Source organism: Anomaloglossus baeobatrachus, chromosome 6 (assembly GCF_048569485.1).
Source record: "Anomaloglossus baeobatrachus isolate aAnoBae1 chromosome 6, aAnoBae1.hap1, whole genome shotgun sequence".
NCBI lineage: Eukaryota > Metazoa > Chordata > Amphibia > Anura > Aromobatidae > Anomaloglossus > Anomaloglossus baeobatrachus.
This window is the reverse complement of record NC_134358.1, coordinates 37,883,635-37,896,134: the sequence shown is the minus strand read 5'-3', so window position 1 is coordinate 37,896,134 and position 12,500 is coordinate 37,883,635. Positions and strand designations below refer to the sequence as shown.

The 12,500-nt window shown below is 43.6% G+C and overlaps 1 protein-coding gene across 3 annotated transcripts in view; it reads right to left on the bottom strand.

Annotated features, from left to right (window-relative positions):
* Positions 1-12,500, bottom strand: part of ASAP1 (ArfGAP with SH3 domain, ankyrin repeat and PH domain 1) — a 409,622-nt gene that overhangs the window by 44,139 nt on the left and 352,983 nt on the right. For all 3 annotated transcript variants that reach the window (XM_075352860.1, XM_075352862.1, XM_075352861.1), the window contains one exon: positions 298-431. In XM_075352860.1, the coding sequence (XP_075208975.1) occupies positions 298-431 (134 nt within the window). The remainder of the gene's footprint in view (positions 1-297; positions 432-12,500) is intronic.

The following is a 12,500-nucleotide window of genomic DNA, read 5'->3' as shown; positions in this document are numbered from 1 at the left end:
CAAGTGAGCAGGAAATAGCTTTTCAACGGGGATGTTGGCCCTGCTCTGCTATTTCAGTCCTGGACAATCCCTTTAAATGTTAGTACATTGGGACACTGCCAAGAATTGTGTGCTGTCAGACATACTTAACATTCTTTACCCACGAAACCCCCCAATCATTCAATGGGTAAAAAGCTCCAAGGCAGTGACGCTGAAGTGTACGGCCTCCCCCCGGGGCGATACTCCCTGATATCATACACCCGAGGGGTTACAGCACATGTCGCTCCTAAATCCTGCCCCACCATCAGTAATACTCACCAAGAGTTCAGAAGTGCCTAACTTGTCCAGCTCCAGAGACTGGATCCTAGAGATGTGAACCCCCATCTCCCTGTGGATGCCGGAGCACTCTATACAGGTCAGTATGCCCAGGTTGGTGGACAGCCAGGTCGGATCTGTCGGAAAAAATGGACACAGCGGGTCACAATGGGAGGCATATAATAAAGGCAGTGTGCAGAGAGGAGAAAGGTCAGTAAGATGGCTCAGACCTGTAGAAAAAGCAGGATCTCGCTGTGCTCATACCCTACAACTTGCCATTTGCTCTTTTTGAAAGAGCATTCTGCCAGCACTATAGGAGCGGGGAACTTCCATTCCTTTGCTTTACATCTTTGTTCAATTACTAACCTTCCCTGAACATCTGAGAGGTGCTTTCAATGCATGATAGCAGGGGGCGCGCTCTTCTGAGGCTCAATAGGTGTGCCAGGACCTGATCAGGGGGCGCTGTGTCTGAAAACCAGTCCATGGCCAGCGTTCATAGGAGACTGTGATCTCTTCCATATATAGCAGTGCTGTGGAATTGCTCCATGTAGAACAAGTGATCAGACCACTGCAGGTTCAAGTCTCCTAAGGGGACTATTAAATACAGTGCAAAGTAGAAAAATAAATAAATAAAAATATATATGTATATATATATATATATATATATATATATATATATATATACACACACACATATATTTTATTTTATTTTTCTTTCTACTATGCACTCTATTTAATAGTAAAGACATATAGACATATATATATATATATATATATATATATATATGTCTATATGTCTTTACTATTAAATAGAGTGCATAGTAGAAAGAAAAATAAAATAAAATATATGTATATATATATATATATATATATATATATATATATATATATGTCAAATCACCTACCATTTTACCACGTTAAAAAAAGAAAAACACCACATTTGTTACAACAGAAAAACAAAACTCCAGAATTGCAGTTTTTCGGATGCCGCAACATCGTATCTACCCCAAAATAAAATTAATAAAAACATCAGCTCCAGGCGCAAAAAAAAACAGGTCCTCACACAACTGCATGTGCAAAAAATGTAAAATGTTACAGCTCTTGGAAATTAGATTATTTTTTTGCTTGAAAAATTCTGAATTTTTTTTTCACCATTTAAATAAAATTATACACGTTTGTCACCTATGTACTTGTACTAACCTGACAAATCATACTGGTCAGTTTTATGGTAAAATGATTACTGTAAATAAAAAACAAAAAGAAAAACCAAAACAAGTGCAGAATTTAAATTTTTTTGCTATTTATTTTTTTTTTCCTGCTTATCATTACATAATGTGATAAAAAAGATGGTGACATTCAAAAGTACAACTTGTACCGCAATAAGCGATCACGCGACTATATCGATGGAAAAATAGAAAAAAGTTATAGCTCTTGGAATAAGGGAAAGAAAAAACAAAAGAGCAAATAACGATCGGTCCTTAAGGGGTTAAAGCCCATCTGGTCTGTAATACCTGATAGAGCCTGACAAACAGAAAAATACAAGTAGAAAGACAGAGCCCACCCCACTTCCTGTGGAAAAACAAAGCTCCACCCCACTTCCTGTAGAAAAACAAAGCTCCAACCCACTTCCTGTAGAAAAACAAATCTCCACCCCACTTCCTGTAGAAAAACAAATCTCCACCCCACTTCCTGTAGAAAAACAAATCCCCACCCCACTTCCTGTAGAAAAACAAATCTCCACCCCACTTCCTGTAGAAAAACAAATCTCCACCCCACTTCCTGTAGAAAAACAAATCTCCACCCCACTTCCTGTAGAAAAACAAATCTCCACTCCACTTCCTGTAGAAAAACAAAGCTCCACCCCACTTATTGTAGAAAAACAAAGCTCCACCCCACTTCCTGTAGAAAGACAAAGCCCCACCCCCATATATATATCAGAGTGAAGAAGCAGTGTAAAGCATGGGGGGTGGGCAAGTTTATAATTATTAAGCATTTCTGACCATATTACTTAGGCTGAAAATAATCATAGACTAAGCTTTACTTAACCAAATGAAAAGAGTATAGTGGACCAGGTCAGAGACGCTCCAATTTTAATCTTTTGTCTAAAAGAAAAAAACGAACAAAACAAAACACAAAAAAAACATATATTTTTATTTTTTTTTGCACTAGTGCTCCATAGACCTTAAACCTTGAAGATAATCAAAAATGGAAGTGTTAGAAATACAGAAACCCCATAGACAAGGCTCGTCAAGGTCATAAAAATCGGATTTTGATTAGTAAGTGTAAATGATCACTTCATCCAGCAGGTGGCAGCAGACACACAGCAAATCCATAGAGTGCTGGTGGTTTCCTATAGATGTACCCTTAAAGGAGAACTGAAAACATATAGGGAAAGCATGTTGATAGGATCAGAGGGACCTCCACCGATCCTGGAAATGATAGGGACACCCTCATTAGATCAATCCTGCCAAAAAAAAGAGACCCAAAAGGACACGTATCCCTTATGTCTTGTGTTTTGCGGGGGTCGCACAGTTTGCATCCATCCCAATCATAATGCTATGACTTTATCCCACTCAGGGTCTTACGAGGCTATATAAACAAACCCTGAAATATTAGGTCAGAACGGGTCTGGAAATCAAACCCAGTATTACCCCATTCACTGACAGCAAGAAGAATAATGGCAACACAAAGTATATAGGAAGTATTAGCTTTCGCTGTGTCCCTCTTGGCTGCCCACGGCTATTTTCCTCTGTGACCTGCCGGTCGCTGTGCGGCTATAGACCGCGCTTTCCATACGGGTAAATGTGCCGGTAGCATTGTTACGGGGGAATAATTATATTCATTATGGTTATTATCGTACTACGCTGGTAGAAAATTATACAGCTCCGGTGCAGAGTGAGCGCTACTTATGCAACGCTCTAATTATCGTCTTTCGCGGCCTTGAGACGTGGAATTTTCTATGATATGGAGAGAAAATGTGCAAATAATAGAGTTTCAGTCCCGGTAGGTGTGCCGTGTACGGCTCCGACTGCCCAGAGCTCGGAGCACAGGCCGCCATCATATCACTAATTATATGGGAACTGGGCTCCATTGGGATGACTGGGGAGAAAGCAAGAACAACTATAGACTAGGGAAGAGCAAGAGATTCCTGTAAACCCCATTACATCATTGTAAGGTTATTGAGGGGGGCTTCATCTATTCTCACTCTGGAGGACCCATCCTGTCTTGCATTATTGTGGACATGGTGTAATTCCTCATTTCTCCTGCGGGGTTGCTGTTGGGAAACTGAACACTTACTACCAGCTTTTATCGCTGATCGTAGGAAACCCAAGCCGGAAAAACCTGATCTCTTTGTTTTTCTACTTTACTGTTTATCCCCATTTGATAGGTGCTCCATGGACAATGCTACCAGGTGTGTATCTTGTCAGATGTATGCATGCATTGAGCAGCCGTTCGAGGGTGAATATGTCTGCACTTGATGCAAGCATGTTGCGTATTTGGAAGCCAAGGTAACTGATCTAAATAAGCAGCTTGCAACACTCAGGGGCATTGCAAACCTGGAGAGGAGTTTAGAGCTCACTGAGCTTTCTCTGGCTGGGGCCAGTGATATGGAGGAGGGTGGAGGTGGGGAAGATCAGGACCCAGAGGTAGGTAGCTGGGTAACAGTTAGAAGAAGAGGTGGGGGAAAAGTGTCAGGGAGCCTAGTCCAGACCTGGCACAACCTAGTAAATATGCCTGTTTGGCTGATATTAGGAATGAAGGGCCAGGACTAGGGTCACTACAGCAGGATGTTGCTCCTAGCAACCAGGAAAACGACTGCTGTAGGAAGGAGGGAAATAGGAGTGCAGCAAAGCCCAGACAGATGTTGGTGGTAGGGGACTCTATAATTAGGCGGACAGACAGGGTCATCTGTCGCTGAGACCGTGAATGCTGAACAGTGTGTTGTCTGCCGGGTGCTCGGGTTCGGCATATTGTGGATCGGATAGACAGATTGCTGGGTGGGGCTGGGGAAAACCCAGCGGTCATGGTGCACATTGGTACTAATGACAAAGTTAGAGGCAGGTGGAAGGTCCTTAAAAATGATTACAGGGAACTAGGAGAGAAGCTGAAGTCCAGGACCTCCAAGGTGGTGTTTTCAGAAATACTACCGGTGCCACGAGCGTCACTAGAAAGACAGCGGGAGCTTAGGGAGATAAATATGTGGCTTAGAAATTGGTGCAGGAAGGAAGGGTTCGGGTTCATGGAGAACTGGGCCGACTTCTCAGTCGGCTACAGGCTCTACGGTAGGGACGGGCTGCACCTCAATGGGGAAGGTGCAGCTGTGCTGGGGGAGAAAATGGTCAGACGGATGGAGGAGCTTTTAAACTAGGATCGGGGGGGGGGAGGGAGGGTAGTGGAGCAAATAAGGGGATAGATAGAGCAGATAGAGACAGGGAGATGGTAGGGGTTAATGAAGGATTAGGGGGTGATGGGACATACAAGGAACGTAGGGAGGCTAGGAGTAATAAAGGTGTTAATAGGATTAAATGTCTACTGGCAAATGCAAGAAGTCTTGCAAACAAAATGAATGAATTGGAGACTCTTATGTCAACCATGGATTATGATGTGGTGGGCATTACGGAAACCTGGCTGGATGAAAGCCATGACTGGGTGACAAACATACAGGGTTATAGTACATTTAGGAAGGACAGGAAAGACAAAAAAGGTGGTGGGGTGTGTATATTTATTAAATCTAACCTAAAACCTGTGTTGTATGATGACATTGAGGGGAACAGCAACAATGTAGAGTCAGTATGGGTAAATGTACATGGGGAGGGGAATAATGGAAAAATGCTAATTGGAGTTTGCTATAAGCCTCCTAACATACCTGAACAAATAGAGGGTGAAATGCTGGAACAAATTGAAAAGGCAGCTAATAATAATAATCGGGTTCTTATTATGGGGGATTTCAACTATCCAGACATACAGTGGGACATAGAATCTTCTGGTTCTGCTAAAAGCTGTAAGTTCTTATCTACCATTCAAGACCATTTCCTCTCTCAGATGGTAGGTGAACCGACCAGGGGAGATAATTTGCTAGATCTGGTCCTGTCAAATAGACCGGATACAATTTCAGATCTACAGGTCCGGGAGCACTTGGGCACCAGCGATCATAATATGGTAAGCTTCAACATAATATTCAATAGAACATTTCAAAGGGGGAATGCTAAAACCTGGAATTTTAGGAAAGCTGATTTCAACAAATTAAGGGAAGAGCTTAAATGTGTAGATTGGGACAAAGTCATGGTAACTGGGGATACCGAACATAAATGGGGTAAGTTTAAGGATATACTACTAGAGTCCTGTAAAAAACGTATACCCTCTGGTAATAAAATGTCCAGGAATAAAAAGAAACCACTATGGATAAATAAGACTGTACAAAGTATAATAAAACAAAAACAAAGGGCATTTAAAATCTTAAAGGCTGAGAATACAGAAATAGCATTGCAGGAGTATAAAGATATCAATAGGAAATGTAAAAAAGAAATCAAACAAGCAAAATTAGCTACTGAAACAAAAATCGCCAACGACATTAAAATAAATCCCAAAATCTTTTATAAATACATTAATGCCAAAAGGAAAACAAAGGATAGTATCGGCCCCTTAAAACATAATAACAAGTTAGTTATAGAGGACAAACAAAAGACTGAGATTTTAAATAGGCATTTCTCATCTGTGTTCACCAAGGAACTGACTGTACCAGGCATCATTCAACAAGTGAAAAATCAAAGTCCACCACCCGATATAATTAATTTAACACAAGAAGAAGTACGCCTACGTCTCAGTAAATTAAACATTGACAAATCCCCAGGGCCAGATGGCATTCGTCCACGAAAATTGAGGGAATTGAGCTCCGTAATTGACAGACCGCTGTATCTCATCTTTTTAGACTCGCTTGTAACAGGGTTGGTGCCTCAGGATTGGAGGATTGCTGATGTGGTACCGATATTTAAGAAAGGTAAGAGGGTAGATCCAGGCAACTACCGTCCAGTAAGCCTGACATCAGTAGTATGCAAAGTTTTTGAGGGCATTTTAAGGGATGACATGCAAAAATATATTGCAGAAAATAATATAATAACTGACAGACAGCATGGATTCATGAAAGATAAGTCGTGTCTAACCAACCTGTTGGGGTTCTATGAGGGGGTAAGTTCATACCTGGATATTGGTAATGCAGCTGATGTGATTTATTTGGACTTTGCAAAGGCATTTGATACTGTACCACATAATAGCCTTATACTAAAGCTCCAGAAGCAAGGACTGGGGGAAACTATATGCAACTGGGTAAGGAATTGGCTAAAAGATAGGAAACAAAGAGTAGTCATAAATGGAACATTCTCTAAATGGGCTATAGTCAGCAGTGGGGTGCCGCAGGGATCTGTGCTTGGACCAATTCTTTTTAATCTCTTTATTAATGACCTTGTGGATGGGATTGATAGTAAAGTGTCAGTCTTTGCTGATGACACCAAACTATGTAGGGTATTAAAAACTGACCTGGATAGTACAATATTACAAAAAGATCTGGATAAGATGTCAGAATGGGCAGATACTTGGCAAATGAGATTTAATGTTGATAAATGTAAAGTAATGCACCTAGGACGGAGTAATCCTATAGCTGCGTATACATTAAATGGAAGTAAACTCCGGACTACAGAACAGGAGAAGGACTTGGGTATTCTCATTACAAATAAGCTGAGCAGCAGCACTCAATGTCAGGCAGCAGCTGCTAAAGCAAACAAGATTCTAGGGTGTATAAAAAGAGAGATTAGATCCCGCGATCCCAACGTATTGTTACCCCTCTATAAATCACTTGTAAGGCCACATCTGGAATATGGGGTCCAGTTTTGGACTCCACATTTTAAAAAGGACATTCAGAAGTTAGAGTCAGTTCAAAGGCGGCAACTAGACTATTACAAGGAATGGAGGCCGCCCGTATGATGACAGGTTGAAAAAGTTAGATATGTTTAGCTTAGAAAAAAGACGTCTCAGAGGAGATCTCATTTATATGTATAAATACATGTGTGGTCAATATAAAGGACTGGCACATGACTTATTTCTTCCAAAGACAGTACTAAGGACCAGGGGGCACTCACTGCGAGTGGAAGAAAAGCGATTCCGACAGCTAAATAGGAAAGGGTTCTTTACAGTTAGAGCGGTCAGACTGTGGAATGCCGACCACAAGAGGTAGTAATGGCAGACACTATAACAGCTTTTATATCAGGGCTGGATGATTTCCTCACTACACAAAACATTGTTGGTTATAAATGACTTAGTGACTAAATGTAGAACTGGTGGAGGAAGGTTGAACTAGATGGACCTAGGTCTTTTTTCAATCTTAGTAACTATGTAACCGTTACCGTGCGCTTCACATTTACTCTTTAAGTTTGTCCGTCTATTAATGTTTTTGGCACGATATCATACACATGACACCAGGAGAATTAAAACTTAAGGGGAACCTGTCAACAGATTTTGGCCTTCTGCACTAAAACTAGCACCTTAAGCAGCGCCTGGGCTGCATTTTATAAAGGTGCACGTTACCCCCTGAGCCCCATGTAGACCCCACAAATCCCTTTATAAAATCTACCGCCATGTATATAAATGGGTGTCCTAATTTGTGCCTCCTTTCCCCGTCCTACTTTGCTGATTGACGTGGATGATGCCTCGGGCGCCATCCACGTAGGTGGGCAAAATCTTGCATCTGCGCAGACATATTCCTGGCTTGCCCAGGCGCACTTCGCTTAGCCCTATTGTGGTTAGAGCCGAAAACATAGGTGCTGTGGCGCCCCTGAACTGGTCAGGCACTACTGAGTACTGCACCCACGCTGGGTGAGTGCAAACAGATAATCCCAACCGCTGAGTAGGGTGTGTACGCACGGACACATAGTGACCAGGTCTCACACACACCTTAGAGGGGACCCCTGGGCAAACCCAGGAGGGGGCGTGGCCTCCAGATCTCAGCTAGTGGTGGGTGGCGGGGCTGGAAGATAGTGTGGCAGTGACAGTCAGTCAGAGAGAAGAATTGGAGGACACATGTCAGTCTGAAGCGGAGAGCGGGCACGCAGACACGCTAGTCAGACCCTGCCCGTGTAGTGGCTGCTGGCGGGGGAGAACGGTCACCAGAAGTTGGACAGAAAGACGCTGGGGAAATCAGACAGTCGAGAGGACACTGAGGGAACCAGCTGGTCGTGTATGGAGGCTTCTGGAGGGCTAGGCACGCACGGGGAACAGGTTCCCGAAGTAGGCTCAAGTTTAACTACCTACTAAACCTGCCGGTAGGGTGGACAACAAGTCTCACACCAACCAACACAGAGTCCGAGCATCAGCAGCAACGAGGGGGCCCATAAGGAGAATTGAGCCTGAAGCTATCCACCTTGGTCCACGCTGTCAGCAAACGGGCCAGAAAGGGGAGAAAAGGCAGCAGCGACTTCCCTGGATGAGTCCCACGGTACTTTAAGTCAGGGGCTGTCCGAAACAAGAAGTGCTAGTAAGGCGAGCTTACAGTCACCCCTATACCAGCCTGAAGGATACCTGGTTCTCTCTGGTCTGTCTCAGTATCGCCCGGGTTACCTCACAAAACCAGCTGAACGTGAGTAAACAAGTTGAAAGACTTTCTGGACTCTGTCTGAATTATTCTGTGACCTGTAGTTCTACACACCTACACCCGAGCCCCTGGGACCAGCCTCACTCTCGGGAGGCCACACCATCTAACTGCAGAGACCATCAGCCCCAGACGCTCGTTAAACTGCAGTGGCAGTCACTGCCCTGACCGCAAACAGAGAGTGGCGTCACGATTACCATGTAAATAAACCCCACATACCTGTTGCCAGAAGTTCCCATCAAGTGAAGACCCTGTGGCGTCCCGGGAGGTGGAGAGAAGTCCCTGAAGTCCCTGGGGTGACCGCTGCAGGTGAGGGGCTTCACAGTACGCCCGCACGATCCGGCAAGTTCTCTGTGCAGGCGCGGGATTTTGCCAGACTATGACGTCACCCGCTTCATCCACATCGCCGGGCAAAATCTTGTGCCTTAGCAGAGAAGTCGCCGGTTTCCGCAGGCGCACCTATGTTTTTGGCTCTGCCCGCAATAGGGAAGAGCGAAGTGCGTGAGCTAGGAATATGTCTGCGCAGGCGCAAGATTTTGCTGCCTACATCATTGGCATCCAAGGCGTCAAAGTGCGCTAATGCATCCGAGGCGTTATCCACATCTATCAGCACAGGAGGACGGCGAAAGGAAGGCCAGGAGGCGCAGATTAGCAACTGCAAAAATGGCATCAACTGGTGAGCACTGGTATGAAATATAAAAAGACCCCGATGTTCCCCATTTCTTACCCCTGCTGCCCATGGTGTCAGCGCACAAATAAAAAATACGACAGTAAGGTGCGAAGTCGGAAATGAGGTGGGCACGGGGCGTCCGTGTCACTAGAAAACAATTTATAATATTTTAGATTTTTTTATTTTTTCACTTCATGACAGAATTTTTTTTGTTTTTTTTTTTTCAATTGCGTTTTTTTCCTCCCTTTCTTCCTAGAGCCATATCTTTTTTTTTTAACATTTCCATTTTTGTAGCTGTGTGATGGCTTTTTTTTTTTCAGTTTTTGCTGATACCATTCATTTTACCATATATTGTACTGAAAAATGGGAGAAAAAAATAAATAAAATCAAATAAAATTAAAAAAAAAAAAAAAAAAAAAAAAAAGGTTTTGACTAAACGGTGTTGACTGTGCAGTAAGAATGACCTGGTAGTATGATCCTGCAGGTCAGCACGAATACACCATGTTCCAAATTATTATGCAAATTGGATGTACGTGTCCTAATGATTAATAATGAAGCTCATTGATGGTTTTGTGTCTCAGGGTTCTTTGGTCACTGAAATCAATCTCCGATACCTGTGATAATTAGTTTGCCAGGTGAGGCCCAATGAAAGGAAAACTGGATGCTCCACAATATTAAACAGCCGCAGTTTTCAAGTAACATGGGAAAAAAAAAGGATCTCTGCTGCCGAAAAGCATCAAATAATGCAATGCCTGGGACAAGGGATGAAAACATTAGATATTTCACCAAAGCTTAAGCGTGATCATCGTACTGTGAAGAGATTTGTGGCTGATTCTGAGCACAGACGTGTTCGTGCAGATAAAGGCAGAATGAGGAAGGTTTCTGCCAGTCAAGTCCATCGAATTAAGAGAGCAGCTGCTAAAAAGCCATTACAAACCAGCAAACAGATATGTGAAGCTGCTGATGCCTCTGGAGTCCCTCAAACCTCAAGGTGTAGGATCCTTCAAAGGCTTGTTGTGGTGCATAAACCTACTATTCGGCCACCTCTAACCAGTGCTCACAAGCAGAAACGGTTGCAGCGGGCCCAGACATACATGAAGACTAATTTTCAAGCAGTCTTGTTTACTGATTAGCAACCCTGGATGGTCCAGATGGTGGAGTAGTGGATGGTTGGTGGATGGCCACCGTGTCCCAACAAGGCTGCGACGTCAGCAATGAGGTGGAGGAGTCAGGTTTTGGGCCAGAATTATGGGGAGACATCTGGTAGGCCCCTTTAGGGTTCCTGAAGGTGTGAACATGACCTCTGCAAAGTATATAGAGTTTCTGACTGACAACTTTCTTCCATGGTACAAAAAGCAGAAACGTGCCTTCAGAAGCAAAATCATCTTCATGCATGACAATGCACCATCTCATGCTGCAAAGAATACGTCTGTGTCATTGGCTGCTATGGGCATAAAAGGAGATAAACTCATCTTCCACCTTCATCTTCCCCTGACCTCAACCCTATAGAGAACCTTTGGAGGATCATCAAGCAAAAGATCTATGAGGGTGGGAGGCAGGTCACAGCAAAACAGCAGCTCTGGGAGGCGATTCTGACATCATGCAAAGAAATTCAAGCAGATACTCTCCAAAAACTCACAAGTTCAATGGATGCAAGAATTGTGAAGGTGACATCAAAGAAGGGCTCCTATGTTACATGGAACTTGGCCTGTTAGGATGTTTTGGATTTAAATAGCTTTTTATTTCGGTGAATGTGACCTCCTAATGCTGCAAATTCCACAAATGCGCATTTTCAGTCCTTTAAAACATATAAAATGTTTAGAAACTCTAATGTGCCTAATAATGTGGAACAGGAAGATTATACTGTTATCATTGGGAGGTTTCTTCAATAAACTTCGATGTATCCTCTAACGGGTGATGACTTTTATTAGACTGACTGTCATTTGCACCAAACATTTAGGAAAATCAGAAAAAATATAATTTGCATAATAATTTGGAACATGGTGTACAGCGATAATAAAATGGTATTGTTTTGCATTGTTATTTTGTTGGCTAAAAAAAAAAAATTATGAACATTTTTGAAAAATAAATACTGTTTATTTTGTTTTATAAGACGCACCCCAAATTTAGAGGGGGGGGGGGGGAGGGTACAAAAAAAAAAAATGAGGTCCATCTTATAATCTGGTGCTGTCTGACCGGAGGGGGGCGTTGGCGGCAGTGGTGGTGGAGCGAGGGTCACAGGAGGCAGGGGCGGTGCTGGAGCAGAGCAATGCTGTAGGCGGTGCGGCGGGTGTCCAGGATGTTCGTTCGCTGAGGCAGGTACATCCATAAACTGTCAGCGGTGTGGGCTTCATAGGAATGGAGCGATCAGCTCAATAAATGGACCTCAATGAGCCAAGATCTCATCTGCACCACCTCCGGGCGCCATTTTCCTTAAGTCTGCTGCTGAGAGATCAATGGAACGGAGGCGGTGCGGGAGCAGATGAGATCTTGAGCTGAGCGCTCAATCTGCGCACGCACCGACTCCGGGCACTAATATTTGAAGCCCATAATGCCATTTTCAGGATGGCACCTGCCTCACCACCTGCAGCGATCACATCCCGATATTAGCATCTGCACCGCCAACACAACAGCGCACACCCCACAGCATCACCCCTGCCTCCTGTGACCCCTCTCCAACATCCCTCGGTAAGCAATATTTGGCTTATAAGACGCACCACCCATTTTCCTCCCAAATTTTTGGGACAAAAAGTGTGTCTAATAATCTGAAAAATACGGTAAATATCTGGCCCCATCAGGACCAGCATTTTCTATGATTTATAGCGGCCGTGCATCCTAAGGCTAGTTTCACACTTGCGTTGAACGGTATCCGTTGCATTGCGTTGTGTGACGGATGCA